The sequence below is a fragment of the Pelodiscus sinensis genome, chromosome 9, assembly GCF_049634645.1.
Source record: "Pelodiscus sinensis isolate JC-2024 chromosome 9, ASM4963464v1, whole genome shotgun sequence".
Classification (NCBI taxonomy): Eukaryota; Metazoa; Chordata; order Testudines; family Trionychidae; genus Pelodiscus; species Pelodiscus sinensis.
The window spans coordinates 19123138-19141504 of NC_134719.1; the positions used below are offsets into that span (position 1 = coordinate 19123138).

At 44.6% G+C, this 18367-nt stretch overlaps 2 protein-coding genes across 4 annotated transcripts in view; one reads left to right on the forward strand and one right to left on the reverse strand.

Moving 5' to 3' along the window:
• Positions 1–13955, reverse strand: part of DNAI4 (dynein axonemal intermediate chain 4) — a 31152-nt gene extending 17197 nt beyond the window's left edge. The window contains exons 1-6 of the mRNA XM_075936182.1: positions 13744–13955; positions 11539–11728; positions 7794–7987; positions 4693–4802; positions 4307–4463; positions 979–1118 (exon numbers count right to left, since the gene is read on the reverse strand). Coding sequence (XP_075792297.1) covers positions 979–1118; positions 4307–4463; positions 4693–4802; positions 7794–7987; positions 11539–11728; positions 13744–13796 — 844 coding nt within the window. The 5' untranslated portion in view covers positions 13797–13955. The remainder of the gene's footprint in view (positions 1–978; positions 1119–4306; positions 4464–4692; positions 4803–7793; positions 7988–11538; positions 11729–13743) is intronic.
• Positions 13956–17093: 3138 nt separating this feature from the next.
• The window catches only part of MIER1 (MIER1 transcriptional regulator), a 63701-nt gene continuing 62427 nt past the window's right edge, over positions 17094–18367 (forward strand). For 2 of the 3 annotated variants that reach the window (XM_075936185.1, XM_075936184.1), the window contains exon 1: positions 17094–17393. In XM_075936185.1, the coding sequence (XP_075792300.1) occupies positions 17385–17393 (9 nt within the window). In that variant the 5' untranslated portion in view covers positions 17094–17384. The remainder of the gene's footprint in view (positions 17394–18367) is intronic. The other variant, XM_075936183.1, reaches the window with a different exon arrangement.

Genomic DNA, 18367 nt, shown 5'->3' on the forward strand with positions numbered 1-18367 from the left:
TAAATCTCAGAGGGGTAGCTATGTTAGTCTGTAACTTAAAAAACAGGACCATATGTTGTTTAAGTTTTTTCAGTTTCTAAAGGTCAGGAGATGGAGAAGTGAGGCAAAGGCCTTGCAGATGCTGCTACCCCTACTGACACATTTCTGTAGGAAGGAAGACTACTTCAGGTCACTCGAGCATCCCTACATCTTATGCTCAAGAAATGCAAACTCTGATATTCTGGTTGGCTCCTACATGAATGTACAAGCAGGGAAAGGACTCCCTAATGGAACTGCTCAGGAATTTTTTGAGAGAAACAGTTTTATGGGAAAAAAACGTATTTGTCTGAATGAAATGTTCTTCGGGAAAGAGAAATTGATAAATTTTTCATTTCAGATATTCTTTGCAAGTTTTAGAAAGTAATGAGATATAGTAAAAACATTCCATTTTGATATCTTTAAACAAAAAATCCAGTTTTTCTTGTTTGAAACTACTTTTCAAAACATTTTGATGGATCCAAACCAAATTTTCTTTTCAGATTTTCCGAGTGCAAAAATCTGAGATCTTAACTTTTCATCTCAGTTTGGGGTGAAAAAATCTTGAAATCACAACTTTTAGCAAAATACGAATACCATTTCCCACACAGGTCTACTTCCTGAATTCTTTGCCAGCCTGCTTGTGCACCTTAACAAAAGTAGCCTCAACCAAGTCCCAAGGTCTTCCTTTAATTTGTTTTAGTGTTCTAACATAAGAATGGCCCTACTGGGTAAGCCCTATGGTCCATTTAGCCCCGTATCCTGTCTACTGATAGTGGCTAATACCAGATGCCCCAGGAGAGACCACAACTGGTAATCATCATGTGATCCCTGTTTCTCCTGAATCTAAGTTTAATAACTAACGAGATATAGTAATAACAATTAGCATAGGTACAAAATGTTTAATGGGAAAGGGCTTGTAAACATTTGCTATATTTATCATTTTTCTGAATGATAATTTACCTTTATCCTCCATGAAGATTTTGTCACATTGCACTTCTTTAGTCTTTGGTGCTCCATTAAGAGTTTGCATCATCCTTTCCACAAAGCAATCATTACCAACTCTATTTTTACAAAGTTCTATATAAACGTTGTTCCTTTTCCTTTGAAAAATTACAAATATGTTAAAAAACCCAAATCTCTTCATATTAAAACCACACATTGAAAAAGATATGGTATTCTCAACTAAGGGCTACTGATCCTGTCTTTTTCAATGAAAGCAGAGGTTGTTTGGCTCCAAATATTCCATGGCAGTGGTTACTACTACCCCAACTTTGCCACATTGTTATAGGTCAGAAAAATATTATAGAGATGGGCCTGAGCCAAAACACCAGATCCAAACATTTTTAACTTTGGGGAAATTCAGATATAGTTCTGAAATGTGTAGCTCTGACCATCTTCACTACAGAATGAAGCTAATTAAATGCTGCCTAAATACAAAGGGGAATGTGATTAATCTATATTGTCTAGTCTCTAATGAGTGCAGAAACGGTGAAGAGGAAATGTCACTTTTTAAAGTTATTTTAACATTCAAAAAGCAGAAGTGGATTATACTGAACCAGAGTCTACAAAGTTTAGTCACTCTATACCCTCAGAAAGTCCACAGTATATGCTGTGCATACAGAGTCAGATTATTCCCCGCTATTCCCTTACTACATTCCTTGGATAGCAGAGTGGTGTGATCTTATATCTTGTGGCTGGAGACCCCTTAGGAACCAGGATGGATTGATTACCTCCTCCCTGCATCCTGTACCATAAGCAGCTGGCCATCAGTAATAAGATGTTAAATATGCCAAATGCTGCTGGTAGGCCAAATCATGTGTGGGAGTCTGAATCCCAGCCCTCATAGCTTAATTCTGCAAATGCATTGTGACAGACTTTTAGAGTTCATGGGGGTGGGCGGAGCCCTAGCACACTCTACCCAGTGAAGTTCCTAGGGAGAGGCCAGGAATCTCTGGGTTTTGGGGTTAACTCCTGGCCAAGGATCAGACAGTTACTCTAGGGAGGAAGAGCAAGACTCACAAGTGACTTTTAAGTACCTTGTGAATTACAGTCTCATTTATGATTTTTCTGAACCTGAGTTAGGCACTTAGGTTCTTTATAAAATGACTATAGAGAGATAGGTGTCCTTAGACCAGTGGTTTCCAAACTTTTCGGCATCACGCCCCCTTTTTGATTTTTGAGAAACCCTCACGCCCCCCCCCCTCCAAAAAAATAGCAGCAAAACTTGGGGTGGGATTGACCGGGGTGTGTGGCTGGGTCACGTCACACGCTCCCCCCCCCGGAATTTCTTCACACACCCTCAAGGGGGCATGCCCCCCCCCAGTTTGGGAACCCATGCCTTAGACTGTGATTCACAAAAGACAGCATACTACAACTGGAGAGACAGAGACCCCCCCCCCCCATTAGAATATCACATGGTTCAGTGGTAGAGCACTCTCCTGAGGGGTGGGAGATTCCTTTTCAAATTATTTCTCCCCATCAGACAGAGGAGGAGATGAACCCAGATCTCTCACTTCAGAGGTAATGCTCTAGTCACCGGGTTGCTAAGAGTTGTAAGGAGGATAGCACTACCACCCAGCTGTTCCTCCTCTGGCCAGATTCTGAATAAGATCCAATGTGTAAGACAAGTCTCTGAGCACACCTATGAGTAGGGCCCTGCAGGAAACAGGTAAGCCTATTTACCTTGGTTTGTGAATCACACTGAGGCTTAGGTGGGAGATAGTCACATGGATGCCTATACTGAGGCACCAGAGTGCATATCCAGAGGCAGACATTTAGGTGCTGAGGAAATATTTACTCTGTACATTTAGGTGCAAGCTTGTTTAGGCCCCTACAGAAAATGGCTGAGATTTGTCAATCACGATGGAGACTAAAATTGGGACTTAAGTGCCTAAATGTGGGTTTAGTCACTTAAGTCTGGGGTGTAGCCACCTATGAACTTTTGTTAATTTAGTCTAAAAGGCCAAAGTGAAACTAATTAGCTGAACCTATTTAGGATCTACACTTTTAAAAGGAGCTAAGTTACGTTAGTGCAATGGTTTTCACAGTTGATTCGCTGGCCCACTGGGGTAATGCTGGTGGGCCCGCAATGGTTCGCCATTTCCAGCCACGGGGAGCTTCAGGAAGCAGCAGCCCAAGATAAATAATGCATTGTAGGCTCGCCAGTGGCGTAACCCAGCAGGCCTATGACCCAACTGTTTGTTTATATATGTGTTTATACATTTGTTTAGGAATTACTGACTGAAAAGATACATGGAAAACATACATCCAGAATTTTTTACCAAACTTGTGGGTTGGTTTATTTTTATTTATTTTAATAAACCTGAACTACTATAGGTAAACCAGAAATCCCAGAACATTTTTCTGTATCAAAACATAACTCCTGAAGGCTCTCTAACCACACAGAACCTGATCCTCCCATAACTTACCTGCGAGCACAGCATTAACGACAATGAATAACTGTTTAAAAGCAAGTTCTCCATAATAAATGCATTTTAATCAATAAAAAACTGCTCATGTTTTTCTGTTCCTAGAATGATAATGAAGCTCCAACTGATGGTAAATTAATTAAAGAATGACATTTGTTTGTTAAAGCCTTTTTACTTGAATAAAGGGAAATTATTTTAAATAAAACATTCATTTCAGTACTGGGTTTTGTCGTCTCTAAGGGTACATCTACACAGCAGTGTTATTTTGGAATAACTGAAGTTATTCCAAAATAACACAGTCGGCATCTACACTACAAGCAGTTACTTCAACATAATGTCAAATTAATGTTGAGCTGGAGAACTTCTTACTCCGACTCCTGCAACCCTCATTTTACAAGGAGGAAGGGAAGTTGGAGGCAGAGTGCTTTCTTGGACTTCCTGCTGTATAGACAGTGCCAAAAGCCGAAATAAGCCATTTCGACTTAAGCTACGTAATTGATGAAGCTCAAGTTGCGTAGCTTATTTCGGCTTTAGCCCTACTGTGCAGACGTGCTCTAAGTTACTACCCACCTCTGCTTTTCACTAACTGCTTTACCTGCCCAAGAAGATGAAAGGTCTAAACTGTCAGCAAGACAGCGTAAAGAAGACTAACTTGTTATAGATGGAAGTGAGTCCAATATGGCCTTTAGACAAAATTAATGTTTTGAAATGTAGATAGTAAGGACCTTGATCCAGTACATTCATGAGCCCTTTCAATTCCCTGGAGTCAATGGAAATTGAGGGCACTGACCACATTGTGGCTCAGGATGCCACAGGATATGTGCAATTGTAAACTGTAAATTGTAAGTGCAGATACATACTGCACTTTTTCAGCATCTTCAGATTCTACAGACACCATGACAGTTGGCATGTCGAAGAGCCACATTGTTTCTGTCTCCGTGAGGTAAATATCCACTCTCTTATCAATGTCTTCTTTTGTCAGTTGTTCTTTAATTTCTTCCCGCCTCACTTGTACTTCTGTCAAATCAGATAATGTGAAAATAAAAATATTTTTCTGTCTAAGATCAAAAGAGGAAAACTTAATTGTGAAAAAATAAGTGTTGACTATGAGCGATGTACTGTTGGCACTGAGTTCCTTGAGGGGTGCTCAGTACCCTCAACTTGTACTGACTTCAGTGTATCCCAGAATCTTACTTCAAAGCCAACAGTATGAATCTCTGTAATTACAGAAGTACATTTTCTTTACCAGATAAGCTAATAGCTGTGTCCCGTCTAGAACCAGGTTCTACTATTTCATCTGTAGTAGAGTCAGTTGTAGATATGGTTGATTTAGAAATACTGCTGCTTCCATATGTCCTTTAATAATAAAGAAATATACAGAAATAAGATGTGAGAATCCAGATATGGCCGTATTCAAAATAATAATAATAATTAATAATAAAAAACCAAAGTACTGGTATGAGGATAGCCTCGTCACTTTATATAGTGATTGTGCATACAGCAAATGCTTATGTTACAAAAGAAAATCATAGAAAGACACTGGAAAGACAATGAATTTATTGAAAAGAGAGTATTCTATGGTACTAAAAAGATCATTAGGGAGACTGTAATAAGATCTGGGATTCGTTCTTACATAGTTTTTTAATCCTGTAAGGTATTGGACACCATGGGTACATCTAAACTACATTTTTTTTCCGAAAGAGAATATGCAAATTCGGTGGGAATTTGCATATCTTCCAATCTCTCAAAAGAGGCTCTTTCAAAAGTAAAAGTAGTCTGGATGCGTTTTTTGGGGGAAAAAACCCTTTTTCGAAAAAACCGCATAAACCTCATTTTTTAAGGAAGGGCAGTTTTTTTGAAAAAGGTTTTGTTTTTTTCCAAAAGATCCTCTTTTGAAAGTGAGATCGGAAGAAGATATGCAAATCCCCGCAGAATTTGCATATTCTCTTTCCAAAATAGAACATAGTCTAGATATAGCCCATGTGATGCTATGAGCTCACAACTGCCAGGTGAGAATCTTCAGAACCTCTCACTATCAATCCTTTGAATTTTTTTTTAAATATATAGGAAAACATTTTAAAAATAATATACACTTAACACAATTAAGTTAAAATGAAAAAAGTGATAATATATGAGGAAGGAAAGGTGGTAGTGGTGAAGAATTTTTTAAACTTATTTATATAAGCTCCTACAATACTCAGAGAGCTGATAGAGGAGGTATCTGAGCCTCTAGCTATCATCTTTGGAAAAGCATGGGAGACAGGAGAGATTCCAGAAGACTGGAAAAGGGCAAATATAGTGCCCATTTATAAAAAGGGAAATAAGCACAACCCAGGAAACTACAGACTGGTTAGTTTAACTTCTGTGCCAGGGAAGATAATGGATCAAGTAATTAAGAAAATCATCTGTAAACACTTGGAAGGTGGCAAGATGATAGGGATCAGCCAGCATGGATTTGTAAAGAACAAATCATGTCAAACCAATCTGATAGCTTTCTTTGATAGGATAACGAGTCTTGTGGATAAGGGAGAAGCGGTGGATGTGGTATACCTAGACTTTAGTAAGGCGTTTGATACGGTCTCGCATGATATTCTTATCAATAAACTAGGCAAATACAACTTAGGTGGGTGCATAACTGGCTGGATAACCGTACTCAGAGAGTAGTTATTAATGATTCACAATCCTGCTGGAAAGGTATAACAAGTGGGGTTCCGCAGGGGTCTGTCTTGGGTCCGGCTCTCTTCAATATCTTCAGCAACGATTTAGATATTGGCATAGAAAGTACATTTATTAAGTTTGCAGATGATACCAAGCTAGGAGGGGTTGCGACTGCTCTGAAGGATAGGGTCATAATTCAAAATGATCTGGACAAATTGGAGAAATGCTCTGAGGTAACAGGATGAAGTTTAATAAAGACAAATGTAAAGTGCTCCACTTAGGAAGGAACAATCAGTTTCACACATACAGACTGGGAAGCGACTGTCTAGGAAGGAGTACGGCAGAAAGGGATCTAGGGGTTATAGTGGACCACAAGCTGAATGAGTCAGCAGTGTGATGCTGTTGCAAAAAAAGCAACATGATTCTGGGATGCATTAACAGGTGTGTTGTGAGCAAGACACGAGAAGTCATTCTTATGTTCTACTCTGCACTGGTTAGGCCTCATTTGGAGTATTGTGTCCAGTTCTGGGCACTGCATTTCAAGAAAGATGTGGAGAAATTGGAGAGGGTCCAGAGAAGAGCAACAAGAATGATTAAGCGGTGAGGAGTCCTGTGGCACCTTATAGACTAACTGAAGTGTAGGAGCATAAGCTTTCATGGGCAAAGACCCACTTCGTCAGATGCATGTAGACAAGAATGATTAAAGGTCTAGAGAACATGACCTATGAAGGAAGGCTGAAAGAATTGGGTTTTTTTAGTTTAGAAAAGAGAAGACTGAGGGGGGACATGATAGCAGTTTTCAGATATCTAAAAGGCTGTCATAAGGAGGAGGGAGAAAACTTGTTCATCTTGGCCTCTGAGGATAGAACAAGAAGCAATGGGCTTAAACTGCAGCAATGGAGGTTTAGGTTGGACATTAGGGAAAAGTTCCTAACTGTCATGGTAGTTAAACACTGGAATAAACTGCCCAGGGAGGTTTTGGAATCCCCATCTCTGGAGATATTTAAGAGAAGGTTAGATAAATGTCTATCAGAAATGGTCTAGACAGTATTTGATCCTGCCATGGGGGCAGGGGACTGGACTCGATGACCTCTCGAGGTCCCTTCCAGTCCTAGTATTCTATGATATATAACAATTTTCTTAGTATACTTCCTTTCCCCAAAAGGTGTGTGTTTAAAAATATACACATGCATAATCCAGCACAGGAAAATAGGCTAAGGAAAGAATAACTCAAATTATAGATTCTATTATATGGATTATCAGTTCCAAAATTTAAAGTAACTAAAAATGATAGTGCAAACACTTAAATTCATGTGGTGCTGCAATGGCAACTGAGGGCTAGATCTACAAAGCAGACTGAGCCTCAGCATTGAAACACCTAACTTTAGGTCCTTTCCCACTAGTGGAATCCACGGCCTTGGATGAAATGCATAGGCTCATTATACAATACATTAGGAGAGTCTAAGAATGGGATTCACAAAAGCCATCATGCTGAGCAGGGAACCACCTAAGTTAGCTGACAGGAAATGCTAAGGAAATGGGAGAGGCCTTAAAGTAATTTGAGAAGGGATGAGAACCCAGGTCTCCAAATATTCCTGGTACTAACACTTCTGAAGCTTACATGTATGGCCATTCTGGAACTATGTATAGTGTGGACCAGAATTTGACCTAAGGAATGCAACAACATACCTTGAAAATGGACCCACTAAGCTGGCATTAACTCCAGAAGTCTGATGGATGGACAAGGAAGACAGAAAATCAGATCCAGTGGCCCCTGAGATATCCTGCGCAGATAAGATTTTGCTTTGTCTGTGTAGTGAAGCACTTGGTTCTGGACGATAGAGTGGATGGGGAGTTACATCTTTCCCTTGCTCATCAAAAATCTGAATATTTAAATAAAACAATAATAAAAATCTTGTGTTCTCTAAACAAATGAAAATTATATGTAGCATGCAAGGTGAGTAAAGTAGTATCTTTTATTAGAACTAGTGAAAAAGACAAGCTTTTGAGCTACAGATAATATTCACCCCAGTAACTGACATACGCAGGGGGAAGGAAACCTCTCTACCAGCATACGTTGACAGAGTAGATGTTGTTTACACTGCCACTCTCCCTCAAGGGGTTCAGCCATGAGAAGCAGCTTGTTTCTGCCAAGAGCTTCTTAGGAACACTGCCAGTGGAAGCTGTTTCAGGAATACTGAGAAACTAATGAGCCACAACTCCTGCTTGGTCACCATTACTGATTTTTCAGGCTGTGCTGCTGTATAATAGTCATTGTGAAGGAACCTAGTAGACCTAACTTATAGCAAAATCTGGTACAAATCAGAGGCTAGCCGGTTCATAGCACTAATATTGTAAAATTATTATGGAACTTTATTACATTTGTATTAACTTCTCCCTAAAAAACTTTCATCTGCCAAAAAAAAAAAAAAAATACTGTAAGCACATTGTAAGGTTCTAATCAGAATTTTCTTTATACTTTATATTGGAGTTTCTTCTCTCTGTCAACATCTCATGGATTTAAACACAGATTATTTTCAATTTAAGAAGATGATTGTTTCTCAAAACTGGTGATTTTCAAATCAACCACACTAATATTGGAGAAAGTTAATTTCACTGCTCAGTAAATATATATATATTTCTTGGCTATTTAAGTGAGTAATTGTATACCATTGTAAGCCACTTAAATTTCCCTACTCTAGTTTCCCATTTATAAAAAGGAGATAATACTTCCCACATAGAGTGCAGTGAGGCAAATATCATATATATATATAGTGCCTTCACAATACTGGATAAAAGCTCTATCATTCAAAACATTATTAATACAAAATGAAAAATGTTCTTTCAAAACGTATTGTCCACTTTTTGTTTAAATAGGAGAACAACTCTAACGTACAGGCAGTCCCCGGATTACGTACAAGATAGGGACTGTAGGTTTGTTCTTAAGTTGAATTTGTATGTAAGTCGGAACTGGCGTCCAGATTCAGCCGCTGTTGAAACTGACCAGCGGCTGACTACAGGAAGCCCGAGGCAGAGCTGCTCTGCCCCGGGCTTCCTGGAATCAGCCGCTGATCAGTTTCAACAGTGGCTGAATCTGGAAACCTGGGACAGAGCAGCTGGGGCGCTGCTGGGTTGGTCCCGCAGCGCCGCTCCTCGGTGCTACTGGACCAACCCGGCAGCGCCCCAGCTGCTCTACCCCAGGCGTCGGCGAGAAAAGCCTGGTCTGCTGGGGGGGGGGGGGGCACTAGCTGTGGCCCCCCCCCCAGCAAACCAGGGAGACGCGGGTGGCGGGACCGCCGAGACGTGCCGCGGTCCCACCGCCCGCGTCCTCCGCGGCTTTGCTCCGCGTCTCCCTGGTCTGCTGGGGGGGGCCTCCCTGGACGCCTCAGCAGACCAGGGAGACGCGGAGCAAAGCCGCGGAGGACGCGGATGGCGGGATCGCAGCTCGTCTCGGCGGTCCCGCCGCCTGCGTCTCCCATGTCTGCTGGGGTACCCCCCCAGCAGACCAGGGAGACGCGGAGCAGCTTTTCTCGCCGCGGAGGACGAGGGTGGCGGGACCGCGGTGCGTCTGGGCGGTCCCGCCGCCCGCGTCCTCCACGGCAAGAAAAGCCCCGTTCATATGTAGGGATCCGATGTAAGTCGGATCCACGTAACTCGGGGACTGCCTGTATTTGTGAAAGGAGACAGATTAACATAACTGGAACCTGAAATTCTCTAAGGCAGTGTTTCTTTTTTTATAAAGTACCCCTTTAAAAAAAATAAGTATCCCCAGGACCTACAGTTTTCAGACACACAACATTTTTTTCTACCATTGCAACACATTTGTTTAAACAACTCAATCGTAGCTAGGCGGGCTATGAAATTTTTGGGTATAAAAAGTACAAAAATAATAAAGCTCTGTAAAACTTAAAACAAAAATTCAGTTTTCTCCAAATTTCAGTTGTGTTGACTTACCCCACAGATTCCTCTCGAGTACCCTTAAGGGTATTTGTACCACTAGTTGAAAAACAGTGCTCGAAGAGAACATGTATACTGCATCTATTTTGCATCTATTGAAGCAGCCCATTATTTCAAAATATATTTCGAAATAATGGGCAGCTTATTCTGACATCCTGGTAACCCTCGTTCCACGAGGGTTAAGGGACATTTCGGAATAGCGAGTTATTTCGAAATTTGGTGTTATATAGACAGCGCCAAATTACGAAGTAAGCTATTTGAAAAGAACATCAAAATAAGCTATGCAATTTGCATAGTGCAAATTGTGTAGCTTATTTCAAGCTAACGATGCTGTGTAGGCATACCGGAGTGGTCGAGAAAGGCTTCCCTTGTCGACCGCGGCGCGTCTAGACTTCCCCGCTATGCCGGATCAGCTGATTGTCGGCACGCACAGCGCGGCGGCCATGTTTATTTTAATGAAGCGGGGATTACTAAATCCCCTCTTCTTTGCCTATGCTGAATAAACTATTTTACATGGCTTCGTCGATGGAGCCATGTAGTCTAGACATAGCCTAAGGGAAAAAGTCGTTCCATTGTACAGTGTCTTGTGCACTGCCTTTGCCATACATTCAAGGCTAATTAAATGGACAGGGCCTGTGTAAGACCCCTTCACTAGCAGAGAAATGCATGTATGTAATATGCTTTATCCGAGATTGACAATTTTTCCTGGTTTGCATGCAAAACCTTAGTTACATGTAACATACTGAATTTATAAAATGTATCATTCATTTATTGTATCTGGAATTAAGCTTTCCTTGAGCATTTAGCTGTTTGTATACAGCCTTAAACAAAAATGAAGTCAAGCAAATATGCTAGACATATCAAATATTTGCTAAAGAGGTGACAAAAGAAATATTTCCCTTTATGATGGATGGATGCCTAACATTAAGAAAAAAAATCCTGCTTATTTTATTAAAAGCAAAAACCGTGGTCTCATCTATCTTATTTCCCCCCAAGACGCCATAGACAAGGAGAACAAGATAGCTTATAACATCAAAAGTACCAATGCCAAGGGAGTGAAACTTATGCACCTTCAAAATAAATTAATTTTAATTGCTATTCTTTTAAATTAACACATATGACTGATGTCATTTTGGGATAAAAGATCTTTTGTTAAAAAAAAAATTAAACATCCCTGATCAGCAAGAATAAAGGCATTTCCTACACTAATTCTCTGTACTTTCAAGGAATCAGGGAAGATACATTTTAAACACAGTTCATCATCCTTTCCAACTGGTTTTCTTGCCTTCTGGAACACCCACACTGTGGCTCTCCCTTTTCCTAGAAAGCCAACCCTTGTTACATTCAGAATGTTACAACTTCATACTTGCCAATCACATTGTCTCCTTTACCCCCTGGACTCCACCCAATCCTCCTTCCAGACAAGTTTTAAGATAAACAATTAAACAGAAATATTTGGTATTGCAAAGTTTATTACCTGAATGGTATGCCTGCTACCTATGAGAGACCCCTTATCTACAGTTTTGCCATCAGAAGCCATCAGCAAGCTTCTTCGACTCAATGATCCCACTCTACTTGGATTGAAACCACTAATGTAGCTCATTTGTTTTTGGCTGCCAATAAAAGAAACAGATGTCCTCTTCATCTGTAACTCCGACTTTGATGTCCTATTTCAACCAAACAAAATATGATCAAGAAAAGTGTGTAGATTATTTAGCAGATAATGACCAATATCAAGCTGTAGTGAAATCGTAGATTTCTATTACAATATATCAACCTCAAAAATATATAAGCAAATGTTAACTGTAAAATAATGGAATAGAAGAAATACTAATGTTCTTGTCTATTTATGGGTCTTAAGTGTGGTGAAAGGCAATGAGTATGGAAATGAAGAACCAAGAAGCACAGTCTTTGGATTAAAATGTAAACAGTGACTATATTTCCTGGTTTTGCTGTCCTGGCCGTTCCAACTTTTTTGACAAAAGTGGGCATTTGTCCCATCTCCTCTTGCCAACAAAGCAGACCACCCTCACTCACAGGTGAGAGGACGAAGGGGCGGGCTTGGAGGACCAGCTCCACACCCATAGTCAAAGGGAACTAAAGAGGTGGGGGTCAGAGGCAGGAGGGAGGCTGAGGGCTCAGACAAATAGTTCCCTATGCAAGTGGGCAATAGGCCAGGGTGAGGGACTTGAGGCACCAGTGGGGAGGGAGAACTTCAGGGGAGGAAGAACCTGGCCCCATGCAGGGGAGTAGCAGGGAACTCAGAGGGCAGTCCCGCATATGCAGGGTTGGTTTGGGTTGGTCCTGCACTAGGGCAGAAGTTCTCCCATTCTCCTTTTGAGAAAATATGGTCACCCTAAAACTACAGGATTGGGATTGAGGCCATATAGGTACAGTTCTCAACTCCTATCACAGATTTTCTGCTCGAGTTTGGTGAATCATGTTTCTGTGCTTTTGTTTCTCCCTCTGTAAAATTAGCACACTACCATTTCCCTCCTTTGCAAGGGAGCAGTGAGGCTTAGCCCATTGCCATAAAACGCCTTGGGATGATAAATGCAAAGAAAGCTTCTTGGTGGCAAGGTGCTGCAGGCAGGGGTGCACCTGAAACATGCCCCCCAAATCAGATGACGGAGATAGTACTTGTGCAGTAAGGCCATGATAACCAGCAAACTCCCACATCCTCAGTGCAAATTTACGGCGCAATGGCACCCAGCATGCTTGGGTTAGCGGAGACTAGGACTGCTAAATATCTATTAATTAATCAAATAGTCAATGGGATTTCCATCGACGATTTGATTAGTTGATAAGGACTAGTGCATGTTCCACCTTTGAAATGTACAAGAGCTGCTGATCCTAGGCTCCAGGCCGGTGCTTCCACTTTGAAATGTACAAGAACCCCAGTGGGGACTCTTGTACATTTCAAAACAGAAGCACCCTCATGGAGCCTGGGGATTCCCTGCTGTTTCTGGGCTCCACCCTGTGTTCCAACCTTGAAATATACTAGAGTCCCCGCTGGGCTCTTGCACATTTCAAAGCGGAAGCACTGTGTGGAGCCCGGAGTCAACGCAGCGTTTCAATCTTTGAAATGCACAGGGGCTCTTGTACATTTGAAAGAGGAAGTGCCATCGCTGCACCTCTTCCCTGTCCCACAGAGGTGGAGCTAGCTGGGAACCGGCTTAAAGCCAGCTCCCTCGAAGCATCCCCTCTTCTCCCCTCCGTGATAGAGGCAGCAATGGGGTTACCAGGTAGACCCTGCCAAAAAACCGGACACACTTAAAGGCCGGGGGGCGGGAGGGGGAGCAGAACTGGGGGGGGGGGGTTGAGGGACGTGGTGCTGGCTGGGAGGAGGGGGAAGCCTGGGGATGGGAAGCAGACCTGGTGGGGGAGGGGTGCAGCCACTGGCTGCAGTTGGAGTCCAAGGGGCCGCGCGCCCGGGCAGGCGCTCCCTTTAGTTGGGGGGGGGGGGGGTGACTAGTCGACTAGTGTGTCCACTATCCCATAAGCTTGTGCTTACTGGAGAGTCGACTAGTCCCTTACATCCCTACCGAGACCACCACAGGCCTGAGCGCTGCCTGGGCAGCCAGGGCTTGGGGAGGTGGCAGCCCCCCGACCTGCCACGTGTTTTCTTGGCCCCGCTGCCCATAGCCGGGGCCGGACTCGGGCCCCTGCGGCCGGCACTCACGTGCTGACGACGATGCTTTGCCGCTTGCCCTTGCGGGGCTGGGTGAAGGACATGGTGCTGGCAGCGGTGCCGTGGGGGGGGGGGGGCGGCTCGGTGCCCGTGTCCTCGGAGGGGGGGGCGGCTCCTACAACTCCGGTCTCAGCGACCCTGCACGCGCTCCTCCGCGAGCCCAGCCGGAGCGTGTTGACATGGTAACCATGGCAACCAGCTCCCAACGTGCGGCCAGGCGATTGGCTGGCCGAGAGGGACGGAAACACCGGCGAGACGCTGGGTTGACGTAGCTCGGTCGCGATAGGTCCGCCTCCGACTCTTCCGGCGCTGCCGGGTGCTTGGCTCGCGGCTCCTCCCACGAGCCAGGAGCCCTCCCGCTCCACTAGGGACGGGAGCCCCGCAGAGCAGGGTCCAGGTGCTCTGCCCCCCCCCCCCCCGAACACTAGTCACGCTCTCGAGTTCAAACAAGCCTTCCTGTGGGGGGCTCCTACCTCCCTTCCTTAGGGCCACGCAGGCTGCCGCCCAGCCCCTCTCGCTGGAACAGAAACCCTTGAGAAAGCGAGAGATGGTGCACGCCGCCTTCAACTCAAGGGGCGTGGAGGCCAGTCGGGGATCTTGTCTCCCTCTGTAAGGAAAACAACGTTGCATCAATGTGGGCAAAGAGTGCATGAAAGTAACAGCACTTAAGTATGAACGCCAGTGCCGTGAAAAAAACGGTCGCTTTGGAGGACTGAGTGTGTAATAAAATACATATTGGACAGGCCCGTCTGCAGGCACTTCTGTGGGGGATGTATGTGCTTTTTTTTTTTTTTTGTAAATATGAACAGCAAGGGTGAGATTACCCCCCCCCCCCATGGTCCTCCAAATAAGCAGGGAAATCAGCCCCAGCCTGTCCCTGGCCAGCCAGAGAAAGGGGGAGGGAGGCTCAGGCAGCGTGCCACTCCTGCCTTCCCATGACTGGCAGGAGCATGTTTAGTTGGGGGCCCATAGGAAAGTGCTTTCTCACCCTTTGCACCCTCCCTTGCCTATGGACCTGTTGTTTATAACACATTTTCCCCCCAAAAAACACAACCACAGACTAAAAAACAAAATAGATTCAGTAGGCACAGTGTGGATGAAGGTTCCCTCTCAACATTTTGGTGCAATCCAGATTAATGATCTCAGTGTGCCTTTGGCAGAGAGAGTGTAGTGTGTGTGAGAGGCACATTGAGACTAGAAATGTACAAACTTTTAACACTTACATTGTTTAGCTATTTTGGTATTAGTTTAGATTGTAGGGGAGAGAATTAGAGGATAGAATAAAAAGAATAGTCAAGAATGCTCTTGTGGCTAAAGTACTAGACGTGTTTAGTTCCTGGCAAATTTCCATATTACTTAAGCTCTAAACATCATCTGTAAATAGGGTTAATAAAGTTTCTTTTCTCTGACACTTTACCAGCCTTAAGATTATTACACTGTGTTTATTTGTTCTGAAAGAGCTCTTTTGGAAAAAGGCTTCCTCGTAGAAAGAGGCTTACCACTGTCAGAAACCCCCCTGCGTTCTTTTGACTTTCTGTCAAAAGAATGCAATTGCAGTGTGAATGTAGTTTTTCTAGAAAAAATGGCTGTTTTTCTGGAAAAATTCTGCAGTGTTAACATACTCTCAGGCTACATCTTCACTGCCCGTTCTTCCTGCAGAAAATATGCTAATGATGGACTCATTAACATAAGTCACAATCTCATTAGCATATTTCTGCTTTCTTTTTGTGCAAGATATTTTTGTGCAAAAAGAAGCAGTGTGGACTTTTCTGTTTGCACAAAACTCCCGTTTTGTGCAAGATCCTTATGCCTGTCCCAGTGAAGATGAAGGAAGCCTCAGGCTATGTCTACACTGCAGGGTTTTTGCACAAGAAGTCTTTGCGCAAAAGCACATCTACACCTTTTGCAATGCGCTTTTGCACAAGAGAGCGTCCATACTGCATGAAGCAAAATGCAGGACTATGTAGCACTTTAAAGACTAACAAGATGGTTTATTAGATGATGAGCTTTCGTGGGCCAGACCCACTTCCTCAGATCAAATAGTGGAAGAAAATAGTCACAACCATATATACCAAAGGATACAATTAAAAAAATGAACACATATGAAAAGGACAAATCACATTTCAGAACAGAAGGGGGATGCAGGGGGGGGGGGGGGGAGAAGGAAGGTAAGTGTCTGTGAGTTAATGATATTAGAGGTGGGGAAAGGTAGATGTCTGTGAGCTAATGGTATTAGAGGTGATAATTGGGGAAGCTATCTTTGTAATGGGTAAGGTAGTTGGGGTCTTGGTTCAGTTCCCCCCCCTCCCCGGAGAGTGTCGAATTTTAGCATGAATGATAGTTTAGAGGATTCCCTTTCAAGTGCAGATGTAAAAGGTCTTTGTAGCAGAATGCAGGTAGTTAAGCTTTTCTGGTTGAAATGGCAAGAAATTGTTTTGTCTTTGTGATCCTGTCTGATATCTGTTTTGTGGGCATTAATCCTTTGGCGAAGTGTCTGAGACGTCTGTCCAATGTACATAGCAGACGGACACTTTCGGCACATGATAGCATAAATTATATTTCTGGATGCTCAGGAAGCTCTTGCGCAAGAAAGCTCTGACTGCCATTTACAGAATGGCCATCACAGCATTTGTGCTTTTTCAGATTTGCACAAGAAACCCCTGTGCAGCGTCCACACATCCTTTTTGCGCAACAATTGTAGCACAAAGGAGTTATGCCTCATAGAAGGAAGTTTACTTGCACCACAAAAAGCCCTCTGTTCTGACGTTTTACTGTCGATTTACTTGAGCAAAAGCACACTTAAGGTGGGCGCACCACAGGTTTTTGCCAAAAACAGACGTTTTTGAGCAAAAACCTTGTAGTGTAGATGTAGCCTCAGCGTCCCACCACAGAGAAACAAATAAGGTAGATACCTGTGGAAACCTTTGGGAGAGGATTGCTGAGTAGCTCCATGGAAGTTTCATGAAAATCTTTCAGAATGATTGAAGGGACATATCTGTGCCCATAAACAAACTGTTCTGCAAGGCCCCTGGCCTACCTCTAGAGGTGAATAAAAAGCAAATAATTTTATCTCTTTGCGGGGGGGGGGGGGGCGTTATAAATTGAAAGCCGGTTGCATGATTGTTCACCTCATGATTTTTTAATACTTGGGGTCGTAGGTACTGCTGTTATGGATGTAGACTGGCATGAACCCGATTTGCATTAGGGGTGTGTGTGTGTGCTGGTGATGAGGGACTCGAGGGCGGGGCGGGCAGAGTCGGTTGCTCTCCCTCCGCCTCGGATCGCCGCTGGGTGGAGGGGAAGGATTTCCCTACGCGCGGGGAGAAGGGCCTGACAGGGCGGGGCTTTCTATTCTCTACGTTCGACCATCAGCTGTGCTGCGCGGCCTGGCAGCGCGCGTTCTGGTGTCGGGGGCGTGCAACAGCCCTGCCTGGAGCGTGCACGGGGCGCTGTCGGGGGCGCGCCCGCCGCCTGTGCGCGGTGACGTGCAGTGTCTGTGCCCCCGGCGGCCCCCCCCTCCCTTGGCCGCCGCATCCGTGACCCGCCGCCGCCGGTGCCGCTTCCTTCGCCGCGGCGGCGATGTGACCCTTCCCCCTCCCCGTCCCGCCCGCCAGTCAGGCCGCGCAGCGAACATGGCGGAGGTAAGAGCCCGGCTCTGGGGCGGGGGCCGGCCGGGAACTTGTTGCGCGGGGCCGCGGCCGGGAGGAGCTTCCCACAAGTTAGTTACCTGGGAGGGGAGGCCGCCCTGTGCCCCTCCCGCGGACCTCTGCCCCGGGCACGGCCCCGCCCTGCTGGCGGGGGTCCTAAGTTGGGACGGGGGGTGGTGAGTTGAGGGGCGCGCTCCTTGCTGCCCCTGGGCCGGGAGCGGTGCCTCGGGGCGGAGACAGACGCAGCCAGGGATGAAACGGCCCTACCCTGCGGGGGGCGGCCGGCCACGGGGGCGCCACCCCTGTGAAAGGAGGGGCAGGCCAGCCTCGGGGCAGGGCATCACCCAATGGCAGGTGGGCAGCCTGGGGGGTGCCAGGGCTCCACCCTTATGGGAGGGAGGGGGCAGCGGGAAGTGCTGCCTAAAAAGGAGGAGGGGAGGTTTGGTGATTCGAATGGCAGTGGAGGTAGCCAGGTAGCCTGTGGGGTTGGGGTGGGTAGTTCCTGCACTGTGTGCTTGGAGAGAGGGTCAAGGTTGTTTTTTTTCCAGTTGGGGGGACCCCCTTCGAAGTCTATGCGCTATCTATATTTGTTCCCTTTTGTGGCTCATGTATGATGTGATATAAAAAGGTTGACTTGAGTTTTGTGTGGTAGGGATTTGCATCTTCAGATGGGATATGGTAGGGAAACGTTTTCCTCTTCGTGGGGAATTGCTCAGTTCATGTTCTGGATGGAGGGAGTAGAAATGTTGCTGAGGTTTCTTTGGTTTCAAATGGAAAGTTTGAACTCATATGCTGGTAGAACCATTTCAGTGAATTACATTGTACATGTTCATTTGCAATTCATACAGTAAAGCCACCTTCTTTAGAGGGAGCGTTTTTAGAAACAACTGACTTACAGTTAATCAACTCAGGGACGCCTGTCCCTTTTTAGAATACAGATTGATGTCTATCAGATGTTATCCTTTTTT